Source organism: Mixophyes fleayi, chromosome 1, assembly GCF_038048845.1.
Source record: "Mixophyes fleayi isolate aMixFle1 chromosome 1, aMixFle1.hap1, whole genome shotgun sequence".
NCBI classification, from domain to species: Eukaryota; Metazoa; Chordata; class Amphibia; order Anura; family Limnodynastidae; genus Mixophyes; species Mixophyes fleayi.
This window is the reverse complement of record NC_134402.1, coordinates 137152442-137167624: the sequence shown is the minus strand read 5'-3', so window position 1 is coordinate 137167624 and position 15183 is coordinate 137152442. Positions and strand designations below refer to the sequence as shown.

Here is a 15183-nt window from a genome sequence, read left to right as displayed (position 1 = left end):
AGCGGGTGGTAATAGGGTAACCTAGGGAGATTAAGAGGGTGGTAGAGGAATATTATAAGCTTGTCTGAAGAGATAGGTTTGAAGACTAGAGGAAAGTCTTGTGGTGCGAGGGAGTGAATTCCCTAAAGTGGGTGTAGCCCCAAAAAAAGTCCTGCAACCGAGAATGGGAGGACGCGATGAGAGTGGAAGAGAGACGCAGATCTTGTGCAGAATGGAGGTGTCTAGTTGGGAGATATTTTGAGACAAGTGAGGAGATGTATTTCGGTGCAATTTTGTTTATGGCCTTATATGTTAGTAGAATAATTTACTATTGGATTCTTTGAAAAACAGGCAACCAATGTAGAGACTGACAGAGTGACTCAGCAGACGAAAAACGATTTGAAAGGAAAATCAATCTAGGGTCTGTGTGCAAAATAGATTGTTGGGGCTTGAGTCTGATTTTGGGAAGACCAATAAGAAGGGAATTACAATAGTCGATGCAGGAGATGAGTGCATGAATAAAATTTTTTGTAGTGTCTTGTGTGAGATATGTACGTATTCTGGAAATGTTTTTTAGATGTATGCAGGATGATGTAAACATAGAGTTGATTTGGGGAACAAAGGATAGTTGCAAGTCAAAGATTATACCTAGACAGCGAGCTTGCGTGGTGGGATTTATGGTCATGTTGCCAACAGAAATAGAAATGTCAGTCAGGAAGCTTTTATTGTTGGGTGGAAATATTATTAATTCTGTTTTTGAAAGATTGAGTTTCAGTTGACGAGAGGACATCCTAGATGAATGGCATAAAGACAGTCAGTAACGCGTGACAACACAGATGGTAAGAGGAGAGAGCTAAGGAGATCAGGAGAGGATAAATTTGCGTATCATCCACATAGAGATGATACCAAAGTGGTGTAGATAGACAATAGCAGAGGACCTAGGACTGAGCCTTGAGGGTACTCCAACTGATAAAGGAAGTGGAGTGGAGGTTGTTCCAGAGAAATTAACACCGAAAGAGCAATTAGATAGGTAGGATGAGAACCAGGATAGGACAGTGTCTTGAAGACCTAGAGATTGTAGTGTCTGTATGAGGAGAGAGTGGTCAACAGTGTCAAATGCAGCAGAGAGATCCAGGAGAATTAGAAGAGAGTAATGGTCTTTAGTTTTAGCTGTGATGAGATCATTGACAATCTTATTCAGCACAGTCTCTGTGGAATGTTGAGAGTGAAAGCCTGATTGAAGAGGATCCAATAGATTGTTTGCAGAAAGGAAATATGTGAGGCGAGTGTAGGCAATTTTCCCAAGAAGTTTGGACAGGCATGAGAGCTGAGGGATGGGGCGGTAATTTGAGAGAGCGTTTGGGTCAGAATTTTGTTTTTAGGAGTAATCACTGTGTGCTTGAATAGTGATGGAAAGATACCAGTAGAGAGAGAGAGATTACATATTTTAGTTAGAGGTGGAATGAGCACATGAGACAAGGACCTACCAATTTGTGAGGGTATGGTATCAAAAGGACAGGAGGTAGAGTAGGAAGATAAGAAGAGAGTTGAAACTTCCTCTTCATTTGTGGGATCAAATGAAGAGAGGGTGTCAGAGTATGCTGGGATGGAATTGAGCTTATTGCTAGTCAAGAGAGATGATACCATTTCAAGTATGATCTTATCAATCTTGTTCTTGAAATAGGAAGCAAGATCCTGGGCACTGATGGTAGTCGGAGGGTTTGGGGTGGGAGGATTGAGAAGAGACTTAAATGTGTTAAAAAGGCGTTTAAATCTCTTCTCAATCCTCCCACCCCAAACCATCCGACTACCATAAATGCTTACTTGTTTCCATAAACTTCTAGTCCATCCTGTATTATGCATACTTCTGGTCAGGGAAGCAAAACCACTTAATAATGTAATTCTGGAAGTGAACGATTTCACATCACATTAGCCCTAAATATAAAAAGTGGGCAAACCAGAACCCAACTTTAGCCGTGTAATATATTAAGTAGAGATTTAAAATATATCACATACACATTTGTAAGTGTTACACAACACACTTTACTTTGGAATGGGGATAATGTGGTTCAGCCAAAGTACTTCCTTTACCTCACCAAATACACGCTTTCCATGCTAGTGATCTACATCATCTGACATTAATCCCTTACTACACTAGCAGGACATAGATATGTGGTGACATCAGAAACGATTTCTCTCTTCACCCAATGCTGTACAACTATGCATTCATCAGGCAGCAACAGCTTTCAGACAAATAGGCACTACTGGTGTAGAACAGTTATGTCACTGTTACCCTGTCACCAGTGCCACTCACATATCACACACCACAAGAGCATGCATTTTTTTTTTACCACCTCCGAGAGATACCGGAATCAATTGGAACTGTGAATGTGGAAGGAGGCGGGGTGCCTTGATTAACGTCATTTTGGCCCCAACCACGCGATACAATCATGGCATTTTGCAGGGCCAAAATGACCTGATTTGCGGCAAATCGCGTCATGGGGCTCCCATCCTGCCCACTTCACTAGGAAGTGGGTAGGGTGGGGGGGGGGGGGAGTGGCCTACTTTCCCTGGAATCCAGGAGACCTATCCAGAATTCGAGAGTCTCCTAAACATTTCGGGAGAATGGGCCAGTAAGTAACTGTTTTGGACAACAACTTAATAGTTCCACCCCAGTTTCATATAAAGCACAAATGATTCCGGTATAAGTAGTTCTTAAAGAAGTTCTGGAATACAGATTTCAATTTTGTCATTGCTCATTGGTCAGCTTTCCTTATTGGAAATTATGTTCCTAACCCACGGTTGGCAAAGCATCAGAAAAAATGCTATTTGTTTTTTCCAAATAAAATAAATAAATATGTTGTTGTAATAGATATGAAGCAACTTAAAATTTTCCTCTTACTCTTCATTGCGTTAAAAAAAGATGTTTCTTATTTACTTTAGATGCATAAATTCACAATCCTCTTCTGCTTTTTCTTCTTAACAGAGAAAGTCCAAGCCGAAATTGATGCAATTGTAGGACATGACAGGCCTCCATCACTGACTGATAAGAGTAAAATGCCATTCACTGAAGCCACCATTATGGAGGTGCAGAGAATGACTGTGGTTGTTCCTCTTTCTGTGCCACACATGGCTTCTGAAAATACAGGTAAACAACAACCAATTTCACAATGCAGTGTATTCAGTGTTCAAACCTTAGAATCCAAGTCCGTAAATCAGAGCATTTAATTTAGCCTTAATGAAGGGCAACTATATGAAAGTGACCAGTTGAATGCAATGTTTAACTTTACCATGAATTTTCACTTTTGCTCTGTATGAAAATAATACTTTCCCCTAATTACAAACTGGTAACTACATATCTGCAGTCTGCAGTTAACAAATGAAAGCTGAAAAAGATCAAGAGGAGTATGCTCAGTGACTATCTTTCAGATTTGAAGTGGCAATATAGATCATGCCACAGTTTGCCAATCAGATCCTTCTGTTTCTGCACCACTGGTCATTGCTCCTGGATTCTCACAATATTTTCCAAGTTTGTGAGAAAAAGTGGACATTGTTATAGAGAATATAAAAGTACACACATGTACATGTGTTAAATGATCTTATGCACTGCATTATTGTAAATGCATTGAAATGTCTAGATTATTCCAATGACATTACTTGCCATTTAATGGTCAAGAGATGCATAGCTGGTTAATAAAATTATTTATACTAGGGCTGATTTTAAGGGTAAGGTACGTTTTCACGATTACCAGAAACTCGACAAGCAGGAGCCCTACAAAAAATATCTGATTTGAAAAGAAAACGACTAGAATATAAACAGACTTAACTAAAAACCAGAGCTGCAGATTGCCACCAGCATGCTGACAGGAACTCATTCCGAATACACAGCTTTCTGGCAGTTGAGTTTGACTACAGTGCAACGTAGATATATGTTAATTTAAAGCGGCAATGTCTCTACCCTGCAGGCTAAGTCTTTAAACACTGTGGGGTCCAGACATTGCCGCTTCTGGTTATCGTGAAAATGATAACCACCAGATTTTAAAGCAGGACAGTTGCAATTTTCTCAATGCAATATTGTTTTAGGTGTATTTGGGTGCTAGCCAAATAAAGCAGTAAAGCAGTAAACACAGCTAGTTTTCTGACCTGGTTTTCCTTGATTCTCAACCATGCCCTAATTTACACAATAAACCAGATTTTAGTTTAGTGATTTCCATTTGACCACAAGGTTTTGCAGCTGAGAGCACCTTTCTTTCTTTGAAGATACTGGGACTGCTGCAGAGTGGGATATATACGCCAATTCTTGCATGAAATTGCGCTGTGCATGCCCAGAAAGTGAGTGCACATCTATGCCCGGCCTGCACCAGTAGAGGTGGGACGGGGGAGGGAAGGAGCACATAGGCAGAGTACAGTAAAGGTGTGCAGGAACATGCATATACGCCTGTTAGGAGGTGTAGCTTTTGTGCCTGCTATAGGAGGTGCATATACTTGCCGATGATGATGGCTTAAACCAGGAGCGGATGCATCTCAAGATGTGTCAACTCGGCATATGGGAGGAAATATGCTACTTTTCCTTGTTCTTGTTTTGTCATTTACTCCCATGTTATGACTGACACTGCATCAGCCCCACTGTGTATAGCACTTTAACGTCCCATGCTTCTACTTAAGAAACCGCATGTACTTATACTTATACAGTGTATAGCTAGATTTAAGCAAATAAAACAATCCTTATATGCAACTGACACTAAAACATTTGTGGGTTTTTTTCCTATTCAGTGTTCCAGGGATATACCATTCCCAAGGGTAGTGTGGTATTGGCCAATCTCTGGGCAGTACACAGAGATCCAAAGATTTGGGAGAAGCCAAATGATTTCAACCCCAGCAGATTTCTAGATGACCATGGACAGATCCTTAAAAAAGAATCATTTATTCCTTTTGGAATCGGTAAAGACCTTTTATATTCTTTATGTAAAATTAATGTAACCTGTATTTAATCCATACAGCAATGGCAAGGTTTTGCATAGAAAAGCTATTGCTGTCCAATTTCTAGGTACAAAACTGTTATTAAAGATTACTATCTGTTGCTCCCAAGGTGAACACATTGGGCCCAATTCAAATGTATTTATTTTTTTAAACATTTTTAATTTTTATTGAAATTTAACTTAAAATTGGTTATACAGAAATGACAAAAAGGGAAAGGACAAACAGAACAAGGAATGGGTTACAGGGGGAGGGTGTAACAGACATAAGTTACACACATGATAGTGCAAAACAATTTTATGTTCGCTCCATTCTTCTCACCTTTTCACTCTTATCACAACTAAAGAAGGGGAATTTTCCCCATAGAATGTATATGGTGGGTGTGAAGCACACTTCCACTGTCTCTGACTTTTACTGAATGGGGTTACACACGATTCCAGTACTTAATCTTTCACTCACTTGTGACACAAGTTATAGATTTGCTGAATTGCCCCCAAACAGCGTTCTCACACCCATACACACCTATGATCTGCCACCACTTATTGAATAACGCCAATAGGACCCCAATATACTGTCACACACTGGCGCACAAACTATGCTCCTTGTTACACACAGGTTAGCAATGCACACACCAGCATTCAAAGGGTAAACAGGTCAAGCGGTACTCTTCATAAAAGACTAATGGATTCGTTAGAGTATCAAGGACAAAACATATTACATTTTAGATTTAATACACAAAGATCCAGGCATTTGGATGTAAGAAAAAAAAAGAACATACAAAAAATAAATGGGATGAAATTACAGAGAATGAAACTTATGTATCATAGTATGTATGCCTAGGACAAAGCAGAATAAAATGGACAAGCTTTCAATTATATTGAACCCCAAGAGCTGACAAACTGCCCTCACACACAGAGTATTTAAACAGGTTTCACTGGGAGGGCATTCAGAGGGGAAGTTTGTATGCTAATGTGGGTGTCAATTATAGTTTGTCCAAAAGTTTTGACCTTCCATAACTTTTCTTGGACATATCCCAGAGACATTATTCCCCTTTCAATAAACCAGTAATAACCCCCCACACACTTACATATCAAATATCATTCTGAAAGTTATGTGACTACTGTGGTTTTCCTGTGCAGTTGGTATCTATACTCCACAACCCTTGTGCTGTTTTTGCCCCTAAGTACAGAGGGGCACACTAATTTCCCAAACTATGAAATATGAAGGCATTTTCTTTAAAGTTAATATTTCCTATATACATGCATAGGTAGCCTTTATATTTTGCATTTGCCTAATAGGATCTCAAATTTACACCTAGTGGGCTACTTTGTTTTTACAATACCTTAATTGGACAGTCTACTCTAAGTAGGAAAATACATGAATAGTTAGAGGGAATGTATGACTGTGATCTTCATATATTAAGTGAGTTTTCTAAAAAGAATGTCAGAGCTTAACCTAATTACCTCCACCTGTGCTGACTGACCAGATGGATTTTAAACACTTTTAAGGGAACTAATGTACATTCAGATGTACCAATTTAATGTTTTATTTGGGACCTCACCATGACAGTTGGCATGAAAAGTTATATTTAAGTCTTGTTTAACAAAATTTTTGCTTGTGTTAAATGAGAAAAAAGAAGCATGGCGTCCACGACACACACAGACTATCAGCCCTGCGCTAAAATCTTTCTTTGTTTTTTATCTATTGTAATCAAATGGAAAATAATTTTGTTCCAATGGGAATTTTTTAATACAGTGCAAGAAAAATATAATAAAAGCCAACCCAGCTGCTTGCTACAAGCACCCGTCACTGAATGACTGTTACCCTGAGTGGCCGACAATCACATTAACTGTTCAGCCAGCAACTGTGTAGCGAGCAGTTGTATAGGTTTTTAATATATAGATTCTTACATTTGATTGCAAAAACTGATGTATTTCTCATTTGATTACAAAGATAGAAAATGTTGTATTATATATGGAGAATATTTTATCTTATATTAAAGTTAAGCACAAAGGGGTTCTGCGAGTTTTTGTTATTCATTTAAGCTTACATTTTATTTATTTTTGTATATGGAACTACATGTTACAGCATGCACTGGCAGCTGTTGACTGGATGGACATGCTGGTGATTTTGGTTCAACAAGCACATTTCAATAGCTGAGACAAAAATAGCTGGAGAGTGAGCACTGGTGAACAGGAAAATTGGATACAAAACTCTGAAAGTTTTGTGTCCAACTGTGAGCAAACGCAACACTTATATCACAAAGTAGGCACACAATGCCATTGAATTGGGTTAAACAGACAAGATAAGGTGCAGTATATTCGCACTAGTGAAAGGTTTCCAGTATCCTGCCAGATTAAAACGGCGCCATTGTGTGTTGTGATTTGTGTAATCGTGCTTAGAGATGGCTTGTGTACGTGTTAATTGGAGGTGGTCTGTATCCACAACATGCTGTGTCCTGGACTTGCAACTTTGTTTTTATATTAGAAAGAATATTTCAAACATTGATAGACAAGGGTCACATTGTTCTTACATAAGACCATGGAGTAGCTTACATTTTGTAGCCCAAAGCAAAATAGCTGGAATTCCAAATGTCCTAGTTATGCTCAATGTAACGCTTCTGGAAATGAAGTCCTTTTATTTAAGTATAAAGTATTGGTCAAGGGCCCTTTTATTATATCAATCATATGAAATGAAGTAAAATATATACCTTTTATAATATAAATATTTCATTTTTGTGTGCTAACAGATACATTCATTTGTGAAAAGACTTGATTACTTGTGGTCAGAGCATGTTGAGTGTCAGATTGTTTTCATATTTCTCTGCTTGGTTAGTCACTTGCAAGTGGACACTTGTTTTAATTTACACTACTATGAATACATTGTATACTGAGCAATCTAGAAATGTGAGTAAATAATAGACCTTGATAGGTGAATTTGTTCCACCTGCTCTGGGTTTTGCTGCTTTTATTTCCTATTGGAGCTAACGAATAAAGGAATATGAAATAGCAGATCTATAAAACAATAGCTACAGAAGGCATACATGCATTATTTTCTACTACTGATATCTGCTAAAATAAAAAGCCCCTTCTCTCTTTCCCCTTTGATAAGGCTTGTCAGTGGAGTAGAGCTTTGCAATATAACTTGAGCATTCCTGAGGAGATAATGCAGTGCAGGGTTGCATTACAGTAGCAATGGTATCTGCATTTGAAACCTAAAATTTAATAATCGTGCATTTTCCATGTTCTTGTGACCAGGTCGACGAGTCTGCATGGGTGAACAGCTGGCCAAGATGGAGCTCTTCCTGTTGTTTGTCAGCCTGCTGCAATCTTTCAGCTTTTCATTTGCTGATGACACATTCAAGCCGATATTGGAGGGACGATTCGGCCTGACACTTGCCCCATACCCATTTGATATCAAGATTGTACAAAGATAATTCATGTTTCCCTATCAATACAAATTCATTGTCTCATGCCCAGATATATATATATGGTTGTCTAGTGCTGAATCAGGCTATCAAAAATTGTTTTAACCATGAAGGGGGTTTTAGTTGTGCTAAAAGTATCGTAATAGTGCCTTAGGACAACTAATGGAGATAAAGGAAACATTTAATTAGTTCTCAGAACATTTTTAATTCTTTGGTTATATTAATCGAGTAAAGTTAAATTGTTGTGTGAGTCATCCAACCCTGCCTTCCAAAAATATCTTTCTAACTTGTAAAACACATTTAAAATACACCAATGAGTCCTGACACACACTTTCATCTGCTTTCCTTGTGGTAATTCTGATAATGCAGTGATTAGAGACACTCCGAGATTGTTACTGGACTGGAAAATTCTAAAAGTAAAGGCTAAACAAATCTGTATGATAGAAACTCATGCATGAATTATAAAGTACAGACACAAAAAAAAATCTATGTTCATGACTTCCAGACTATAGAATATAGATTTTAAGCTTAAGGGACTCTAAGGGGGGTATTCAATTGTTTGTTTTAACGCGCTAAAACCAAAAAAAACGAGCGCTCTAAAAATATTACCGTTAATACGGTAATTACTCGCTAAATTTCATCTCGCAGCTCCCTGAGCAGCGAGCTGAAATTCAGCCCGCTGGCAGCGAGTAAGTACCGTATTAACTGTTTACGCGCGCAAAATTACCGTATAATATGAAGTTTTTTTAGAGCGCTCTGTTTTTTTTGTTTTAGCGCGTTAAAAGAAACAATTGAATACCCCCCTAACTCTATATTTTTAATTTTGCTTTTCTTTTAGCCTATGTAAGCATTAAGTGATGAATGTTTTAAAATATGCTTGTTAAAGGACTTTGACTCATTTATAAGATGGTAATAGTAAGCCTGTGTGTCGAACTCACCATTCACTAAAATACCATAGTTCTCTTTTCTTCCCTATTATCCCTTTATCTCCTTGCATATCTCTTCTGTGAATCTCATGCTGGTCATACACGCTGCAGTATCTCATTCAATATTGGGTAATTGGCCTCATATCGCAGAGTGTATGGGCCAGATGCCGAATGGTCCTACCAAAGTTGTTTATTGGGCATGAAAATCTTGATTGGACATGTTTGTGACATTGTCATCTTCACATAACTGAAACTTCACTTACAACTGGAATATCATTTTTAGTTGACAAAAACCTAACTGTTCACAAGTGTACCTTGTATGATAGCATTATTGCTGTAATGTAGCAAAAACAATAGAAGAATGTACATAGCAATGCAAAAGAATGACCAAACTACTATGACTTGCTTATCATTTCCTTAAGCAACATACTGGTATTAGCAATTAGTTGTTTTTATCTTCCATTATCAAAAGCAAGCAAAAGAGCATATAAACCACATTGCCTTATGTTGCATTTAATATGCAGCTTAGATGCAATCTGTGTTTTTATTTTATTTTTTTTAACTGAGAAAACAGGATGTTGTTATCTTGATCTAGCTCATGTGAAATATTATTTATGTATATATTTTTTTGTGGGTGGGTTCTAATTTTAAGGGGCATATTCAATTCTTTAGAAGTCCTGCAGCGTTAAAACTATTACAGTTAATACGGTAATTTGTAGCTGGATTGCAGCTCACGGCTCAGGGAGCTGCGAGCTGAAATCCAGCGTGTAAATTAGTGTATTAACTGTTTTTCCACGCACGATTACCGTAATAACGGTAATCGTGCACGGACCGCGGGATTTTCGCCGTTTCAGCCGAGAATTGAATATGCCCCTAAGGCTTTTACAATTTTATTTCTTTTATAATAAATGCAAGAATGAAAATAAAAACAATTGCATAAAATGACTATGCTATTAGTGAGTTACTTGTACCTGCACAGTTCTAACAAACTGCTAACAAATTGACCCTAGTCTGTGTGTCTGTCTGTCTGTGTGTGTCTGTTTGTGTGTGTGTGTTAGGGAATTTAGACTGTAAGCCCCAATGAGGCAGTGACTGATGTGAATGAGTTCTCTGTACAGCGCTGCGGAATTAGTGGCACTATATAAATAGATGGTAATAATAGATAGGAATGCTGTTTAGAGAATTTTATACAGAGAAGTGAAATGGTATAGATTCTCCAATATATTACACTACCCTCTAGTGGTGGAAAGAAAAATAATTGTAATATGTTTGGATAAAGTGAATGAGAGCAGCAACTACTTATACTCTTTTAGCTGCTCAAATATACAGATGTATCATAAGCATAGTAATATGGAAGGATTGATTGCCTTAAAATATTTCCAGGCAAAGTGTACATTAATAAGGAGCATTTAAGACTCATAATCCAGGAGACGGGGCTTAGTATCAGAACTGAGAAGACACGCTTTTTTAGGGATCCTGCACTATCACCTGAAATCTAAGTACATTGGATGTACCGCAGCATCCCCTCCTATCATCCGGTAGGGAAAAGTTTCCATATAGCCTACACATATTGTCGGTGCCTAACTGGCTCAAATCTTAGTGACTGTAGACTCATTGGGAACCATCTACATTCAACTGAGGAGGCTCATGTAGATCCATTACTGTGGAGACATTCCAGCCTGTCTGCCCATGTTGTCCTATCTAAAATAAGTCTCCAAGAATGGGGGGCCTGATTCTTCAAGGTACGCAAATGCATCCGTATGCAGATAATCCAGTAGTCGCCTCTGCGCATGCGTGAAAATGGGAGTTGAGGAGCGTAAAACACCAGATACGCTGCTCAAACAGCATATCCGGCACTCATGGTGTTGCGATGGTGGCTGACTACTTGAGAAGAAAGGGGTGGGAATGGCAGTAGAGTGGGTGGAGATGAGAGATCATTTGAGAAGAGTAGGCGTTATGGATTTTAACTTAAGAACAGTAGGCATTCCCTCTGTGCGTTTACGGGAAACTGACGTCACTCATGTCTCAAATCCTTGCTAATAGTTAAGGAAGCTCAGGGTCATGTTTAAGTCCAAAACAGTTAGCTAAAACAACTGTTAAAATTGGTCTAAAAGCATCTTGTGCGTTTAAAAAGCACAACTAAATATGCACAACATACATACATACATACATATCAATACTGAATTTTTTAGATTTTTTTTTTAATTTTCAAAATTTATTGGGAGATATATAAACACATGTTCCATTAGTACGTTTGTGTAAAATAAGCCTCTTTTCCTTACAGACACCTTTATAATAAATGCCACTGTCAAGTGTAAGATGTTTGCTGATATTTTGGCCCTTTGGGTTCAATCCGGAACAGCCGGAACGCCGGAATTAGTTAGCTTAATATAGCGCCCTCTGCTGCTTGCTGGGTCTTCAGTGAAGATGCCTGTCTTTTATAGGCCTGTAGACTGCGTTTTGGTATGCTATAGCTTCTCTGGAATATGGGGATCAACTTTGCTACATACTGCCATAGATATATATATATATATTGGAGATTACTCCTATAGATTACAGTTATCTGTTATAACTGACTTCATGTATGCAGAAATGGAGTGCTGAGTGCATTCCCCATCCATTCCGGCTGCCGGAATGGATGGGGAATGCACTCAGCACTCCATTCTGGGAGTGGAATGCTCTGTCCTTGTTTCTTCTCCATATTTTGCCCTGTTTATCATGCCCTGTCTATTTTACTATGTCTTTCTATCCATCTTAATCTGTCTTTCTCTCTATCTTGCTCCGTCTATATTGCTCTTTATTTATTTCTATAATACTCTGTCTTTCCAGCTATCTTGCTCTGTCTTTCTATCTATATTGCTCTGTCTATTTTGCACCACTTTTCTTGCACTGTCTATACTGCTGTGTCTTTCTAACTCTTTATTGTTCTGTCTTTCCATCTATCTTCTATCTTTCCGTCTATCTTTGCCTGTATTTCCATCTTGCCCTGTCACTATTTCTCCGTCTATCTTGCTCGATCTTTAAGTCTATCTTGAGCTGTCTTTCTGTATATTTTGCCCTGTCTTTCTGTCTATCTTGCTTTGTCTTTCCATCAATCTTGCCCTGTCTTTCCGTCTATCTTGCGCTGTCTATCTTGAGCTGCCTCTCCATCTATCTTGCTCGGTCTATTTTGCTCTCTCTTTCCTGCTCTGTTTTCCATCTATTGTACTCTGTGCATCCTGGTCTGTCTTTCCGTCTATCTCTCTTTCCGTCTTTCTAGCTCTGTCTATCTTGCCCTGTTTTTCTTTTTATCTTGCTCTGTCTATCTTGTTCTATCTTTACGTCTATTTTGCTCTGTCTTTATGTCTACCTTGGCCTGTACTTCTGTCTATCTTACACTGTCTTTCTGTATATCTTGCACTGTCTTTCTGTCTATCATGCACTGTCTACCTCACTTAGTACTTCCATCTATCTCGCTGTCTTTCCATCAATCTTGCTCTGTCCTGCCCTGTCTACTTTGCCCTGTGTCTCCATCTGTCTTGCTGACTTTCTTGCTCTGTCTATTCTGCTTTGTCTTTCTTGCTCTATAATTCTTGTGCTGTCTTTCCATCTATCTTGCGCTGTCTTTCCGTCTATCTTGCCCTATCTGTCTTCCCTGTCTATCTTGCTCTGTCTTTCTTGCACTGTCTATTCTGCTCTCTGAAATCGTGCTCTGTCTTTTCAGTTTTGTCTTCCATCGATCTTCCTCTGTTTTTCAGTCTTTCTTGCTCTGTTTTACTGTCTATCTTGCTCTGTCTTTCTTTCTGTCTATCTTGCTCTCTCCTTCTTACTCTCTCTTTCCATTTTTGTTGGTCATTCTCTCTTGTTCTGTCTTTCTGTCTTTCTTGCTCTGTCTTTCCTTTTATGTTGTTCAGTCTATCTTGAGCTGTCTTTCTGTCTATCTTGTTCAGACTTTCCATCTATCTTTCCCTGTCAGTCTTGCACTTTCTTTCCGTCTGTCTTGCTCTGTCATTCTTGCGCTTTCTTTCTGTCTTTCTTGCCCTGAATTTCTGTCTCTTTTTCTCTGTCTTTCCATTTTTGTTTCTCAGTCTATCTTGCTATGACTTTCCTTCTATTTTGCTCAGTCTATCTTGCTCTGTCTTTCCGATAATCTTGCCCTGTGTTTCTGTCTATCTTGCCCTGTTTTTCTGTCTATCTTGCTCAGTCTTTTTGTCTATCTTGCTCAGTCTTTCTGCCTTTCTTTCTCTGTTTTTGCTTTTATTTTGCTCAGTCTATCTTGCTCTGTCTTTCAGTCTATCTTGCAGAGTCTATCTTCTCCTGTTTTTCTGTCTATTTTGCTCTGTCTTGCAGTCTATCTCGCTTTGTCTTTCCGTTCATGTAGCTCAGTCTATCTTGCGCTTTCTTTCAGTCTATCTTGCCCTGTCTGTCTTCCGCTGTCTTTTCGTCTATCTTGCTCTGTCTTTCAGTCTATCTTGCTATGTCTTTCCGTTCATGTTGCTCATTCTATCTTGCTCTGTCTTTCCGTATATCTTACCATGTCTCACTGTCTCTTTTGCTCTGTCTTTCCATTTTTGTTGCTCAGTCTATCTTGCTATGTCTTTCCGTTCATGTTGCTCATTCTATCTTGCACTGTCTTTCCGTCTATCATGCTTTGTCTTTCCATCTATCTTACCCTGCCTATCTTACTCTATCTTTCCGATTATGGTTTTTAGTCTATCTTGCTGTCTTTCTGTGTATTTTGCTCAGTCTATCTTGCTCTGTCTTTCCGATAATCTTGCCCTGTGTTTCTGTCTATCTTGCCCTGTCTTTCTGTCTATCTTGCTGTCTTTTCGTCTGTCTTGCTCTGTCTTTCTGCCTTTCTCTGTTTTTCCTTTTATGTTGCTCAGTCTATCTTGCTCCCGTCTTGTTCAGACTTTCCATCTATCTTTCACTGTCATTCTTGCACTTTCTTTCCGTTTATCTTGCCCTGTCATTCTTGCTCTGTCTTTCCGTCTATCTTGCTTTGTCTTTCCGTTCATATTGCTCAGTCTGTCTTGCGCTGTCTTTCCGTCGATCTTGCTTTCTTTCCGTCTTTGTTGCCATGTCTTTCTGTCTCTTTTGCTGTGTCTTTCCATTTTTGTTGCTTAAGTCTATCTTGCACTGTCTTTCCGTCTATCATGCTCTTTCTTTACATCTATCTTACCCTGCCTATCTTGCTCTATCTTTGCGACTATGTCTCTCAGTATATCTTGCTATGTCTTTCCGTCTATTTTGCTCAGTCTATCTTGCTTTGTCTTCACGATCTTGCTCTGTCTTTCATTCTTTCTTGCTTTGTATTTCCATCTATCTTACCCTATCTATATTGCTTTGTCTTTCCATCTATCTTACCTTATCTATCATGCTCTGGCTTTCTGTCTACCTTGCTTTGTATTTTCATTTATGTTGCTCACTCTATCTTGCTCTGTCGTTCCGTCTATCTTGCTCTGTCTTTCTGTCTATCTTGCCATGTCTTTCTGTCTCTTCTGCTGTGTCTTTCCATTTTTGTCGCTCAGTCTGTCTTCCACTGTCTTTCCGTCTATCATGCTTTGTCCTTGAATCTATCTTACCCTACCTATCTTGCTCTATCTTTCTGATTATGGTTCTCAGTCTATGTTGCTATGTCTTTCCGTCTATTTTGCTCAGTCTATCTTGCTCTGACTGTCGTATAATCTTTTTTTGTCCTTCAGTCTATCTTGCTTTGTCCTTCCATATATCTTACCCTATCTATCCTGCTCTCTTTCTGTCTATCTTGCTTTGTATTTTTGTTTATGTTGCTCAGTCTATCTTGCTCTGTCGTTCCGTCTATCTTGCTCTGTCGTTCCGTCTATCTTGCTCTGTCGTTCCGTCTATCTTGCTCTGTCGTTCCGTCTATCTTGC

At 38.7% G+C, this 15183-nt stretch overlaps 1 protein-coding gene across 1 annotated transcript in view; it reads left to right on the top strand.

Annotated features, from left to right (window-relative positions):
* The window catches only part of CYP2U1 (cytochrome P450 family 2 subfamily U member 1), a 50789-nt gene extending 40535 nt beyond the window's left edge, over nucleotides 1-10254 (top strand). The window contains exons 3-5 of the mRNA XM_075200739.1: nucleotides 2966-3127; nucleotides 4753-4920; nucleotides 8214-10254. Of these exons, the coding sequence (XP_075056840.1) occupies nucleotides 2966-3127; nucleotides 4753-4920; nucleotides 8214-8392 (509 nt within the window). The 3' untranslated portion in view covers nucleotides 8393-10254. The remainder of the gene's footprint in view (nucleotides 1-2965; nucleotides 3128-4752; nucleotides 4921-8213) is intronic.
* Nucleotides 10255-15183: the final 4929 nt, after the last annotated feature.